The following is a 15,167-nucleotide window of genomic DNA, read 5'->3' on the forward strand; positions in this document are numbered from 1 at the left end:
CTTCTGAAAATTTAACTATGCATGTGAGAATATAAAGTTAGCGAAACCAAATCATTCATCAATCACACGAACCATTTGTACTGGTCATATTTACTCATTTCGATAATGAAGACAGAATTTGAGCCAATGTTGAGATAGCTCGCGAAATTCTCGACCCCCTGGATGCCAAATCAGATCAAGAATCGCTAAAAATGGTGCCTAACATCATGTGAACTAACCAGAAGTCGCACTCCCACCAAAACCTGATTCCAGATATCCTGTTTGTTTGAGATGACTAACATCACCCCACGTTTTTATGGTCCATTTGTCCCCATTAAACAGGTGAAATATGTTGACAGATGTATTCAGTACCCTCCCTAGAGGTCTTCCATTCGGGCAAGCCCGCTTGTAGAGTGCTCTGATTACACCTCCATGAGTGGCCACGACAACTCGCTCTCCTGTTGGAGGAAGAAAAAAAAATCGATGACCATATTGACTGGAAGACATTATAGCAACTAGCATATTTGAAACACTCGAATTCACACTGGTATCCTGTAAGCCTTGGGTTTACAAGCTACGTCAACCGGTGGAAGTTTAAGCTGATCTCTGACAGTAACAGATAGGACAGTAAAAATAATACCTTTGTGCTTCCTAGCAATTCTCTGCAATGACGATGTACATCTTTGATAAAGTTGATCGAGACTTTCTCCACCACCCTGAATATGTGAATGAAAGCAGAATTAGCATCATATTGTTCTCTTTTCTTATTCTGTTTTTTTCCCCTCAAAAAGTAGCCAAAGGTTAAGCTAACGAATGGATAATTAACAGACAGTGTGAATTAAACAACTATGAACATGACAACAAACAGAAATAGTATAGTATTTCAATTATCTAATATTATATCAAATCCTTGACATACACGGGCATGGGCGTGAGTGCACACATACGTGCAGAGGCCATCTTTTGTATTTGTCAAGAGCCAAAGCCCGAGCTAGATTGCAGGCATATGCGGACAGCAGCCCAGAGGTTAGAAAAACTAAAGTAGTCAGCCAGAAAATCCATCACCCAGCACAAAAACAGGCCACCAGAGGTTACTGAGAGACCAAAAGCCCGATGCATAGAAAGAGACTACAATTGAATAGCTAGGCAGGGTAATCATTTTACTCATGAAATTGAAGAGAGCTTGGCAGTTACATTATTAATCTAAGCTGTTTTTCAACCAGAGCATTACAAAGTCGCTGTCAAAAGCCCTTCCTCACAGACAAAGGCTAGCTGGAAAATCAAGTATAATCATGAGTTCTTCTACTTCTTCTTCCTTTTCTTCTTATTATTTAAATTAAATACTACTTAAGAACCTGCTTTCCTCAAAATGTGAGACCTGAATAAATGCCCCTAAACTTGCCAAAGTGACTACCACTCAGCATTTTGTTTGAGACCTACAGCCACTTGGTAATTGTTTAGAACCAACTTAACTGGAAGCAAATGAGAGGTCTGCCTCAACATTTCCATCTTATTTAACTTGTGCAATTAATCTTACACTAAAATCCACTTTAACAAGAAGTTGCATAGGGCTTGGGGTTCCCATCAAAAGAGTTAAACAAGTTTTTCTCAGGTGGCGTCGAACTACCCTTTCTATGGGTCCACTGCAAGAAATTCAAACATTGCCCTTCCAAGAAAATGAGTTTTATTATTCCTCAGTAAGTCAAAAATTAACATCAACTCACTGGGATATCTTGATCTGTCTTGTGAGATGTAAAGGCCTGGTAAGCTTTTGGGCTAAGTTTTGCTGCTTCACGATACACAAGGCCTTGAAGATCCCCTAAATGTCTTTCCCGCAGTTCCGGATCTTTGATAACCTGAAATTTAAATTCGGTACAAAATGTATTCAACTGTATGCAAATATGTTTAAGTTTTTTAGACGATAGACTAAAACGAACACTTAAGCCATGATCATTGAAATTGCTTCTAGATAATGCAAAAGCTCCTTTGTATCATGTTGTATCCATCTCATATTAGGACCCATGCATCTCATCTACTTTGTTAAGGTTGCTTGCAACAACAGGTGGCAGGAAAAAAAAACAAAGAGAACAAAGAAAGGATGCAGCAATAGCAACATGTCTAAGAGACAAAAAGAGAGTATCCCCTTCCATTGTGTATCGAACCATAGGTAGAACAAACAGTGCAAGGTTATAGCCACCACGTTGTGCCAGAGAAGAATTTGGAATTGTGTTCATTTACCTTTATGAAGAAAATAATTTAAGAGCTCAAAGAATTGAACCTCTACCTGGGAGTTCCAAACAACATGAAATGAAATCAAGTACTTTTGTGTTATGCCATATCAAAATCTTAATCTTCTTTATTTTCTATGATGGGAGATGCTCAGGGGTTCAATATCAGAATCTCCCCGCCAAATGGATGATAGCCAAGCAGCAGATATGTATGTTCACTCGACTTTATAGCCAACATTACTACCCACTTAAAGTATATTTGTTTACCAGGAGGAAATAATCTTTTGAATTGCTTCTATATGCACGACTTCTTGGAGGATACATTTCAATGTAGAAAAACCAAGTAAAATATCTATGCAACCTATGGAAATTTTGCTTAAGGAGGCACACCTCTAGCCCACCACAACTGGCTGCGATTATCTCTGCAGTCACAAGAGCTCGCTTCAAGTCAGAAGAATATACAGCAGATATCTTAGGCTCCTTGGATAACCGATCAGCCACCTTTAAACGATATTAAAAAGGAAGAAAAAGGCAAAGTTCAGGCACTTGATGAGAAAAGGCATATAACTTATAAGCATGTAATCCACATCAGAACATACCGAGGCTGCTTGCTGCTTCCCAACTTCATTCAATTCAACATCCAGATGCCCCTGCTTAAACATATATATTAAATGAACAAAAAGCAGAAATTTAACCATAAAAACTCTGAATAAATTATATAGAGATAATTCAACTATTAAGGGTATTTAATTGCAAAATTGGAGGGCATAGTACTCACAGCAATTTTGTATTTTGCTTTCTAACATATAATACGGGGGTAAGATATACATACATCATGTCTATCCACATATATGTGAGGATAAGGCCTGCATACATCTTGTCTATCCCTGATTCCGCCCACTGCGGGAGTCTTGTGCACGGGAATTGTTTACAATAGACAAGGTTGTGGCCCAATGGTAAAGTTATAGAGTGCAACCTAAATATCACAAGTTTAATTCCTAGAAACGGCATCTCCACATATTATATGATGTAACGTCTACGTTTATGATCTAAGTTTGATATGGCATATTTTTCATATATGTGGACATAATTTAAACAATTTTAGAATTCCAACATAAATCTAGGACTTCTAGTATTGGAATTCTATGCCATAACTGAACTAATAGAGAATTTCAAGAGGTTAGCTGAATAATCTCTTAGAACAGAACAGTAAAAAAAAAATTTAAAAAGACCAACACTGAAACCTGAATTCTTCCATCAGCATTCCACTCGGTTTCCCCGTGACGTACCACAATAATCTCAGCACACATTGGATCGACGTAGTAGCTGCATCCGATTAAAAAAGTCAAATCAAATTGTGATACAACACTTGTTAGGTTGGATAATAAGTCCAATACAAATTCGACAATCTAAATTCAATCAACAATATTAATAAGAACAAAAGAATCAAAGATGAGATACGAAGGAGAGACGGACCTGGAATCGAAATCAGCGATGGAGGAAGACGAGTCAGTCATTTTGAGTTGCTGAGTTGGGCGACGAGTGGAGTTTGAGATCTGAGCTCCTCTATGTCTTACCTTCTTAATACAAAATTTGGAGCATACATGCAAGAAGTTACTGGGAAGGGACCAGGAAGAAGAGCAACAAGGAAGGCGCAACTGCTCTTTTATGCACCAGCTGCGCAATGAGCTCATTTCCGCTTTCAACTGCCAATCAGAAATATTCCGCTGGAATCAGGTGCACCGAATCAGGGTGTCTGCCTGTCCAGCATCATATTCTCTTAGCGGCCCATCATTTCCAGGCTCCCAAGACAACTGCCCCCAGATGTGACCCACTAAAGGGATATAGACATATTAATTTAGCCCACCACAATTGACTGACTGACCATCCATTTTTATGCATCAACACTGGAAAGAATATTCAGTAGAGCTTTCAAGGATAGATCGAGTATGAAGGAAAGTTTAAAAAGGGAAAGGAAAAAAAAAGTATGAGGGAAAATTATGCTTCTAGTTCCTCACACCCTTGAGTCCTTGACATTAACATGAAGTCAAAGGGTCAAAGTCCACTCATTCCCTTAGCATGACCCATTTTAAAGTCGTACAGGTGTGAGATTCAAAACGGACAACGTGTTAATAGCCTGAGTTTGCATCAGTTTGATATCAAAACTAATACCCGAGTGAGATGCATGTAGAGTTCGTCTCGGGTTAGATGTACGTAGAGTCACAGAGAACATATGGAGATGTATGAGGAATCATGCGAGGATGTGTGTCTTTGAGGAGGAGAGATAGCTTAAAGTCCTCTAGTAAAAGGTGATTGGTCATTCCTCCATCTCACGTCGCCTCAATGGAAAAAAAATATGATTTTGACAATGAAATGCGACCACCTCTAGAAATGCTAAAACAGATGTTATAAGCATAATCCTCTTCATTGCTAATGAAAATCAAGAGCAACCCTAAAGAGTTCACGAATTTCTAGCAAACAAAATATTGACAAAGTTTTATCACATCCACCAAATACAACCATGAAGAAAAACAAAAATATAGATATTTGTAACATTTTTTCTGCCTGCTAAAGTAATGCAGATGGAGGGATATACTCAATACTGCACCAGCACACTACAAAGAGGGCTCGACGTATTTTTTACTACCTTAAAACATCAGTTCCCTTCGTCTGCTTATGCTTCCCAAACCTTAGCAGTCCCTTAATAAGGTCGCTACAAGATTTGAGTCGCACACGAAATTTGCCAGAGTGTTACCAGCATCATGCTTTAGTTCCTCTTCAATTGCAGGTTCGGCATTTTTTAAAGTTGTTGGCACAATCTTACAAACAGGCATGTTCTCATTTTTACTCAGAAGCTTCAAAGATGTATGAATCTCAATATCACGCATGAATATTCTGTCTCCAACGTCTAAGTTACTGACATCCACTTCAATTTTTTGAGGAATATACTCCGCTGGGCAAAGGAATCTTAGACTAGTTCTTATCATGTTCAGAGCACCCCCTGATTCACCATGAAAGCAGAATTAGTCTAATTAATCAGTAATCACCAAAGCAAAAGTTATGAGGATTCAGAAAAAAGGAGACGTGAAATTGAAAAGCATGCAGCTAAGAAAATAAGGAATTCCACTTGGATTTGTTGCCGGAAAACTTCATCCACATCTTGCCCCAATTTATAGAGTAGAAATGGCTAGAAAAGCATGTCTATTTATCCTACATATCAATTCAGACTGAAACAGTTATTTTCATCCAACTGAACAAAGCTTTCCAGTTTCAGAATATACTTCAATCCTTTACAAGAAACAGCTTTCTGCTTGGAATTGCAGCTAGATCAATACCATACCCCAATTAACATGAATTCCTCCATATCTTTCATATTAGATATGACTGGCCAGAGCATGTCTACCAAGCATTCACAAAAACCCTGGCCTTGAATAGTTCTCCTTCAAAAATCGGTCACCCATCCTAAACGCATAGACCTCTGTAACAATTTTCATTTTGATTATCGCCAACTTCAATTATAAGTACACACACATATGGATAATACATCGATTCTTCCTGTTATAAGTCAACATAATTATCGACTAGAAAAGAATATACACACTTTCAGGCCATCTTCACTTAATTTGCGTTTCTCCAGGAGTCTTATCAATGATGAATAAGAAATTCAAGCACAACCTAGTAAACCATTCTTCTTCAGTTCCAACTTTTCTATTTCAGAGATTTTGCAAGTCAACATCATCCTTTGTTTTGTATATGCAAAACCAAAATAGATTTGCAAACTCCGTTATAATTTAAAGAACCCGCTAAAAAATCCAAATAATAAACAGAATGCAAATAGATTGGTAGCCATAAAACATTAGGTGTCAACAAAGAGATCCCCAGAGAGTAACAGAACATACATTTTTGCTTGTAAAACTCAAGAAGTTGCAAGGGGCACTCATTTAAGGTTACGTTTCAAAATAACCTAAGATTTAAAATACTGCACATAAAGTGAGTTTAATCATAGCTTCAAATAAGCTTCTGAATATAGTACAACTTACGTAAAAGTAGGAACAAATGTGAGAAATTAACCATGTGAGTTCAAAATCTTGTGAACACAAAGAACCTTACTTCTGTTCAATTATCTTACCATGTACTCAGATCGTAGACTATGAACATGTTTTACATCACGACTATCTTCCTTTATCATAGGCATCTTTAATGAATTTCACAATAAGTAAATTCACTGTTTGAATATTGAATACAGAGACAAAAGCTACTTCATTCGTACTCATAGTGGCTGGGGTTGCAAAACATTATTTTTGAGAAAGTGAATCCCCACCTCCACCCCCAAGGGTGCAAGACATTATTAACAACTCTAATAAGGCAATCAAATGCAGTAAGGATAAAAAAATAAAAAATAAAAAGAGCAAAAACAAAGAAATGACATTAAAAAATGTAGATAAGCAATTCAAAATACCTTTCTTTAGACCAGGACAATCCTCTTGTCCTCTGAATACAACAGGGACATCAACCTTCAACTCTGTTCCCTCATCCGCCCAAACAAACACCAAATTCAGTATCTTCCCTGTCTCTGCATCCCTATGAATCTATAACAAGCACAAATAAAAATTAGTAAAACCACACATTCCCCTTCACTCAAATAGAAACAAGAACCTTTAAAATAATGATGATAAAAAAAATTTCCTTGACAGGGAGGACATTTCCGGGTTCAAGGAGAACGGATGACCCAGACCCAGCGCGTATCTGGAGCGGGAATGTGGTCGAGCAGAAGAAAGGGAGATCGACAGACTTGAGAATACACTGAATCTGCTTTCTCTCCGACGTTAATAGCTGCTTCCTGGAGAGGGAGCGGGAGCTAGGGTTTTTGTCGAGGAGGATTTGAGCAAAAACGACGGCGGGAATTCTCCCCTGAGCCCGATCCCGGGCCGAGACCCGGTTGCCCGTGCACTCTCTTGGTATTGCTTGGACGGTGTGGTAACTTTGAAGTTTGAGAATGGGATGCCGGAGGAGGAAACCTGGCCCCGTGCACCACCGCTCTCAGGCCGCACCACCGCTTCGGCATACTTTTAGTGGTCTGCTCCGTGCTAAACGGGTTGCGAAATTACGCAAAACGCACAGCGAGGGTTTTGAAAGGTTCGTTTATTGCCCGGGTTTTAAATAGATTGGGCCTAATATGGTCCATAACACTTGGGCCATGGGTTTCAAAGTTGCGAATATTTTTCGGCCTACACATTTTAGGGCCCAACCCAATCGACTTGTGCAGTCATGATGAATCCCCATCTTTCTCTAAAGTAATACCCATTGGGTTCCCGACATGTAAAGTTTTGTCCACAGTTTTCTATTTCAAGTTTTAATGGGCCAAAATGTAGGAATTTTTTGGGCGCAAAGGTCGCTTATAAAACCTTTAAAGGAACGTTGGTTTTTCTATTCACTCGTGGGATCCCAGCAGTCCGAGAGACCACTACGGCTCCTCTCTTGTCGATAATCCATGGCCAGTCGACCAAAGAAATTAATGAGTTTGGCAAATTGTGTTTGGGACAGTGTTTTAAAAATGAGTTTTGACACAACCATGCACGGAAATTTTTCACATGTCAGTCTTTAGGTTTATGTTTGGTAAATCACTAATGAATGTCAAAACCAAAAACCCATCTCATAACTCTTTTTTCACAGCTCATAATTAGTTGAATTAAATACTGTTTAAGTAGTCTTTTTTTTTAAACGGGAGAGGGGGGATTCGAACCTTGATCACGAGGATGATACACACTATCCTTACCACTTCAATTAATGGCTTAGATGTTGCTTACTTGGTCTGTTGATAAAGTTTCCTCTCAACAAGAATAGAAAACGTGCTATTGTAGTAAATGAACTAATTTGATAAGTGAAAATCAAAATAAGCCATTTTCACTATAATCCTTGAAGCAACTGCTAAATCTTCTTCAAGCTGACTTAATCAATTACCTAACAAATATCAAACAGAATCCTCAACGGCATTGCAATGTTTGCCAAATGCAACACACTCTTTTGTCTGTTCTGTTTTTTTTAAAGTGCCACGCAATAGCCTACTGTGGCCAAGCATCAAGAATTCAAGATCCATTGACTCTGTAAAATCACCAATCCTGTTCAAACCCCTTATCCAGATTTAGTATCTCATTTGACTGTGTATAATAACCATAAACTGTTCCACCCTTTTACCAAAACAGTTTCGATTTCTTCCCCTCCCTCCTTTTCAGTTTTCACAGGTGGTGAACATTTCAATGTTGAATCACAAAAGTGGGGGCCTGGGGGGTATCAGAATATTCATATGGATCCACTAATTAATATAGTATATAATAATTACATGTTGAAAAGGTTAGATGGGGGGGTCGTTTGTCAAATCCATGCACGTGATGAATCATTTAAAGTCAACTGCAGATAGTTACTTTGGAAAAAGCGTTGCCAAATGAAACAAAATTGTGATTTGCATGCAGCGTCAGTGCGTCACCTGGGCCTGCCTAATATAAATCGATCAAGAAATAAAGATCACATTAAACCCTTTTTTTTACATTAGTAGGCCAGCCGCGTGTTAGGATATCACTTCACAAGGATGATTCGAAGCTGAGGTTGTAGGGAATTGCTTTCACTTTAGACACAATGAGATTGACCGTATTTACAACATCAAAACACGTATGTTCGAAATTCAGGTCGTCCGGTTTAAAATCGAGTCCAAGATAAAAGTTTCGTTCAATTTACTTGTCTGGACCCTAATCCGGATTAGGTTTTTATTCAATTTACTTGTTCGGATTTAAACCAATTCAGATTTGATCAATTAAATACATCAAAAATACAATCCGGATCAGGGTTCAGATATATAAATATTGTGTTGTCCGATCCATAATTGATTTTTTGCCACCACCAATCACAACTCACTTCACCTCACTATAGTTTCGAAACTCATCTCAATTTATTACTGAAGGTTAAAACACAACGGATTCCCAAACGGATCAATTAATCACTCCAGTTAGTGGTTCACTATTTTATCCAAAGACGAGCTTGAGAGAAAATGTACTCGTCTAGTCAAGGAGGAGACACAATAAATGGAATGAACCACTGCACACGCAATTGCGAGCCAACACAATGAGACGCTGCATCTCTGTTCTGGTAGTCAGTGGCCGTAACACCGCGCACAGACCATACCACACGCACGGACAGACCACGCAGTGACAGAGAAAATAAATGACAAGCACACGTACGCACTCACTCCTTTGATCCTCAATTCACTTCTTGTCTCCTGTGGTCCCCCACGCACGCTTTCTTTTTCCTCCACGCCACCGTCGCTTGTGGCTCACGTCCCACCTCCTCGCGTCCCGTTAAAGAAAAGAGAACTGTCTCTCCTCTTCCACCTGTCTTCTCCCTTGGCTAACATCTGTACTCTTAAGTTGTCCTTTTTGCCCTCCAATATTATTTTATAGTGGGAAAAGAACTTTTCTCAAAATTCATGCAAATTAATTAGATTTTGTAGAATTTGCACCGTAGGCCCTCTGAGTAGGTAAAATATAAGAAGTTTCCTATCATGGTCAAGATATATTGTGTGCAAAAATGTACATATGATCTTCTCAAATAATATTTTATTATTTTCTTAAGCCAATCTTGATAAGTAATTGACGTGTTAGCACCCTAAATTTGAAAAAAAATTGAACACTTCTCGAAGCAGCCAATGAAACATTACACTAAATTGGACACCATTATTATAATGTATTATAATTATGTTAATAATAATAGCTTCAATACTATCTCACCTTGGATTGACATAAACTCAATCGAAAGCCTTGTACCACTCACAAAAAAAGAGTATTTTTTGGGTCTAAAAATCAATGACGACAGATCATGAAGAACAAATCCGTATGAATCTGTGCTCAGAGAAAATACGAACTTTGTTTACCTAGATATAGGGGTGACAAAATATCGGTTTCGGGTTGGACAACTTCACTTGTTTACAAAATATATACATGTCTGAACCCTAATCCGGATTTAATTTCGAACGTACTTAATTAACAATACCCGGATTGATTTGAATCCAGACAAGTAAATCGAACAATAATTTAATCTGAATTAGGGTCCGGACAAGATTTATGTGTTTGTACTTGGACTCGATTTTAAACGGACAAAATTTGTGTTTAGACCCAAATTTCAGAGATATAACTTATATTCAAACTTGGTCTAATATGAATCGGACAAATTCGATCATTCAAACCAGACATAATTTTGTCATCCTGCCAGATGTATATATAAATCATAACAGCACGTACAAAGTTGTACTTGGAACCACGTTGGTTACTTGGTTCACATGCCTGACTTGTTGCTTTGCAACTCAACTACAATTTATTTTTTTGGAATTCCTCGAAATTACAAACCGGCAAAGTCAGAAGTATTAAATAAGCTGATAAGTTAACCGGTGAAGTGACTTGCCGGTATTGGGACCCATCAGTTTGTTGATGTAAGCTTAAGGTTAAGTCACTTCAAAACGACTGTGGTCAGCCTTCCGTATGCAGTCCGACCGGGAATAACAGGTCACATCCATTCCCAAAAGCTCTCTTCTTCCTTCGTCTCTCGTACTCGTCCACACTCTTGCAGAGGAACTTAACAGCTGAAACTGCTGTACACTGTACAGTACTTAATGAGCATGCCCTTAGCCCTGACTGAGTCTTTGCACAAGTACGGATATGCCCTTATCATTCTTATATTAATATTAACCACTTTGAGCATGAGAACGTACAATTTTATTCTTTGGAACCGTCGTTTATAATACTTAAACTCAAATTGGATGGATGTTTATAAGACAAAAAAATGATACGAATCAATCTCACTATAATTTTTTTTATTGAGATTCTTGAAAATCTACCTACTACTGGAAAGGAAATTAATAATTTTACAAACCATATTTATTTTCACCATTTAAATAACAAGCAAAATCTTACCATTCAAATGCCCGATTTGTTATGATTTTTGAATTAACCTAATAACTTAATGATACTTGCATCCTCACAAATTGGATATCAATTTGTGAAATTATGATATTACCTCTGGTTGACAGATTGATTGTGTGGATAACAAATCAATCACCAGATTTCGAGTGATTTATCGAAAAAAAACAAAATCTCTCACTACTTGATCATCATTTGTTCTTGTTGACTTATTAACTGATCAATGATTGATTATTTATGGTAATCTCAATATAAGGAAGAATCAGTCTATAAATCACAATTAAACACATTAGCATCAATTGTCTTTGTCCAATTTACCCTCTCGTCAATTGTAAAATTTCCATGTGCATGGCTTAATGGCCCTGTTTAAATTCATATCGGATATTCAAAGAATAAGATTGTATGGTGTCAGCGATATGTTAATCAAATAAATTATATGTTAATTTTGGAAACAAAGTGGAGGGCAGCACAGTAATGACAACACTTAAAGGGTAGTTTCGGCATTACAGGGAAACAATCAAGGAACAAAGGGGTAACTCAGAGACGCATTCAATTTGCAGCTCAGAAATTCAGAAATCAGAGGGGACGTCTCTCTTCAAAGTGATATACTTACCTTTTCAATAATAATCGGACGGCTACAATATCTCCCTCTAAATCTTAACGGCAGGCATTACAGTGTGTATAGAAAATGCTTTGAACGGTGTGTGTGTATATATATATAGATATAGTTGTGCCTCCTCTATCAATTCTGTTACTGATCTTCTGTTTTTCATATTCAACACTACTCGTTCTTCAATCTGTGTTTGGGATATTGTGAAATTCGAAGATCCGATCGACCGCTCTTTCTAAAAGGTCCGTCACGCCATATCCAATGCAATAATCTTCTTCCAATCCAGACGTTGTCGTTTCTCGCAGACGTTTTGTTGCAGGTGCTGTTGTATGGACGTAGAAGACACCGGCGAGGAGGAAAGAGATCGAGACTGTGATCTGAACGAGTACTACTCGTAGATAATCTTCCGATGAGATTTGGAGGTTGGTATTGCTTCATCTCGAAACTGCGTGTGTTTCTGTGTTACTTTTCTTTTGGTTTTGATTCCGAGAAAATCTCGAGATTTTGTTGTTTGGGAGATGAGAAAATTTTCCTTTGATTTTTATTGCCAAAAACAAAAGATTTTCATGAAGAGAAAACAGATCTAGAAGGATCTTTTGATTCGTTAGAGTTTCTTGCATTTCACGAAGTCGGTGAAGTGTGAGAGAGAGAGGAACAAGAGGAGGTACTTCTTGTTAACATTTCTATTGGTTCTTGCTTGTGCTAAATTACACAGGTTAGTTGCGGCATCACTGTTATCTGCTATACAGTCTCCCTCTGCTCATTCTCTCTCTACAGAAGATAAATTAGGCTACAAAAGTTTTTTGAATTTACAATAATGGAAATATTTTTCGCCAATGATTTTTGCCTTTTTCACTTCTGATTCTGCTCCTCTCGTTCCTTGTTTTAAATATATTCTCAAGTTTCTGATTTTCTGGTTCAGAGCACAGATTGCTAAAACAATGTCCTCCTCTAATTCACCGTGTGCCGCGTGCAAGTTTCTGAGGCGAAAGTGTACTCTCGAGTGTGTTTTCGCTCCCTATTTCCCGTCCGATGATCCGCACAAATTCGTGAGTGTTCATAAGGTGTTTGGTGCAAGTAACGTCGCAAAACTGCTTAATGAACTCAATGTGGCGCAGCGGAAGGATGCGGTGGAGTCATTGGCGTACGAAGCTGAAGCGCGTCTTCGAGATCCGGTTTATGGATGTGTGGGATTAATCTCGGTCCTTCAACACAAACTTAGGCAAGTGCAGAGTGATCTCTTCAATGCTAAGAAAGAACTTGCAACCTATATAGGGCCCCAGGCAATGCTTCTTCCTATGATACAACCAAATCATGCTTTTATGCCGCAACAACATTTAGGCAATCCATCTTCGTCGAATAATTTCATGAATGTGATGAATGCGCCCATGATGGGGATTCCTACTGCTCAAACACATGGTGCTCCGTTGGTGATTAGGGAGCCCCAGCAGCAGCACCTACATCCACAACAGCAGATGTATGAAGCTCAACAATTGGCGGCTGTGGTTGCAGCAAGAGAGCAGGAGATGTTAAGGGTTTATGAGGCGCAACAACAGCAGCAACGGCACCAGCATCAGCAACAAAACCAGGAACTTATTGGGTTTAATGAAAGTGGGTTTGAGGGTGCAGCAGGTTCAGTTACCGCCACTGGCTTTAATCAGATGAATGCTGCCACCATGTCTCCTTCTCTGGCTCTAGGGACATTTGATAACCGATATCAGATTCAGCCGCAGCAGCCAGAGCATCAGCATCATCCACTCCAAGAACAACTCTTGTTTCAGACACAGCAGCCTCCTCAGCCACAGCAACAACAACCACAACAAACACTACAACCACCGCAACAACAGAGGTCTGGAAGTGATGAGGGTAGAAGTACTGGCGGACTGTCTTGAAGTAATATTACAGCTAATTTTCCCTCCTTACATGTCCATTGAAGCAGAAATTTCCATTCTAGGTATGGATTCCTTTTCCCATTGCCTCTTGGTTTTATTTGCTATTTTTTGCTTATGTGTGTGAAATGAGTGTCCCTGGCTGCTGCAAGAGACTAGAGAGGATTGGATTTATGAATGCTTTTATGCCATTTCCGTGTAATGTATCTTGGGTTTTTCATTGATTGGGCAAAATCGGAGTGGTCGTAGCGATAGGGCTATTTAAGAGAATTACTGTCTTTTCATTGGAATGGCTAACCCTTTTCATCGTAAGTAACAGGATTTGCTTACAAATACTATCCTCTGGGACTCATGATCCTTCCTCTTCTTTTCTCTCTATCTAATTTTTACTGTGTTTCTCTGGCAACTAGTGGTTGGACTGGCATGTTCTTTTATTGAGCCAAGACGGCTAGTACCGATTTTTAGCCCCCACCACCTTTAGGCGATATGTTTGATAATTGTTCCTAAAAGATTCTTAAAAATTAGAAATCACTATATTTGCAGATAATGGCTCACATAGAGTTAGGTAAATAGCTATAGTAGGTGTCATTGGAATTTTGTTATATTAATTTATTTCTTGATTTCTGTGGTAATAGTGTACGTATCTTGCACTTTTTGATGTAATTACTTGTTCAATATCAAAGAAACCTGAAGTACTCAGTTTTACTCGATGTATAATTTCAATTATGATAAGAATCTAAGCAATTGTCATTTGGCCTAGTTATCCTAGAGGTTGAGTTAGATGTATTATGTGGAATATATGGAGTCCATGAATTTATTTGGATCATGTGCGCCCAACTTAACAGCTGAGATAATTGAGATACCAACTGCTGAGATTTTTATAATTTTATCTTCATATATCTTAATCACACCAGAACTCTTGAAAACACTATTATATACATGGTCAAATTTTCTTAAGCCTTTTATTTCTTCCTTCTTTTTTTGCAGCTCACATCTGATACTAGTTAAAGAAGATAATAGAGATTGAAAGCCAGCACAGTTTTTGGGGTTTTGAGAAGAGACTTTATTGGGAGATTCATTTTAAAATATTTATTTTTGAGTAACGTTTTGCGCTTGAATCTGATTATTTTACTTGTAAAAATCTGAACCGTTCTTTTAGTCTTTCACATTGGCTTCCTCGTTTCAATTGCACTTAGAATCATCATTATTGGCTTGGTAAATGACATTAATTGGTTCTATATATATGATTATTTTTGTTATTTTTGTTTTTGTCGTTGGAATTTCGTAGTTCAACAGTGCCCAGGTCTTGGAGTTATTCAAGGATGATGGTTGTGATTGATTGACATTTTAGTTTGTATTTTAAGTTATTTCAAGACAAGCATTTGGGTTTTTTTTATGTATTTATTATAAATTCAGAGTTGACTAGCTTTACAACACTCATCATCCTTGAATAATCCTTGGATCTTGTTGACTCATCATCCTGGATTAATTTCAATAT

The 15,167-nt window shown here is 38.1% G+C and overlaps 3 protein-coding genes across 4 annotated transcripts; 1 reads left to right on the forward strand and 2 right to left on the reverse strand.

Annotated features, from left to right (window-relative positions):
* Positions 1-22: 22 nt before the first annotated feature.
* LOC120003692 (phosphoglycerate mutase-like protein 4) lies at positions 23-3,948 on the reverse strand. The gene is made up of 7 exons (XM_038852722.1): positions 3,684-3,948; positions 3,452-3,533; positions 2,807-2,857; positions 2,598-2,708; positions 1,704-1,835; positions 620-695; positions 23-437 (listed from the first exon to the last, which is right to left on the reverse strand). The coding sequence occupies exons 1-7, from the start codon at positions 3,899-3,901 to the stop codon at positions 214-216; spliced, it is 894 nt and encodes a 297-aa protein (XP_038708650.1). The 5' UTR covers positions 3,902-3,948; the 3' UTR covers positions 23-213.
* A 654-nt stretch (positions 3,949-4,602) lies between these two features.
* On the reverse strand, positions 4,603-12,218 carry LOC119996574 (50S ribosomal protein L25-like). The gene is made up of 6 exons (XM_038843266.1): positions 12,008-12,218; positions 11,489-11,532; positions 10,745-10,849; positions 6,894-7,244; positions 6,667-6,796; positions 4,603-5,208 (listed from the first exon to the last, which is right to left on the reverse strand). Exons 1-6 carry the CDS (start codon positions 12,216-12,218, stop codon positions 4,898-4,900), a joined length of 1,152 nt encoding a protein of 383 aa, XP_038699194.1. The 3' UTR covers positions 4,603-4,897.
* On the forward strand, positions 11,688-14,928 carry LOC119999334 (LOB domain-containing protein 36-like). 2 transcript variants are annotated; one of them, XM_038846955.1, is made up of 4 exons: positions 11,688-11,870; positions 11,997-12,202; positions 12,703-13,734; positions 14,657-14,928. In XM_038846955.1, exon 3 carries the CDS (start codon positions 12,722-12,724, stop codon positions 13,670-13,672), a length of 951 nt encoding a protein of 316 aa, XP_038702883.1. In that variant the 5' UTR covers positions 11,688-11,870; positions 11,997-12,202; positions 12,703-12,721; the 3' UTR covers positions 13,673-13,734; positions 14,657-14,928. The 2 variants fall into 2 exon arrangements, with proteins under 2 accessions (XP_038702883.1, XP_038702800.1); XM_038846872.1 differs by having other exon boundaries at positions 11,688-12,202.
* The last annotated feature ends 239 nt before the right edge of the window (positions 14,929-15,167 follow it).

This window comes from Tripterygium wilfordii, chromosome 1 (genome assembly GCF_013401445.1).
Source record: "Tripterygium wilfordii isolate XIE 37 chromosome 1, ASM1340144v1, whole genome shotgun sequence".
In the NCBI taxonomy this organism is placed as follows: domain Eukaryota; kingdom Viridiplantae; phylum Streptophyta; class Magnoliopsida; order Celastrales; family Celastraceae; genus Tripterygium; species Tripterygium wilfordii.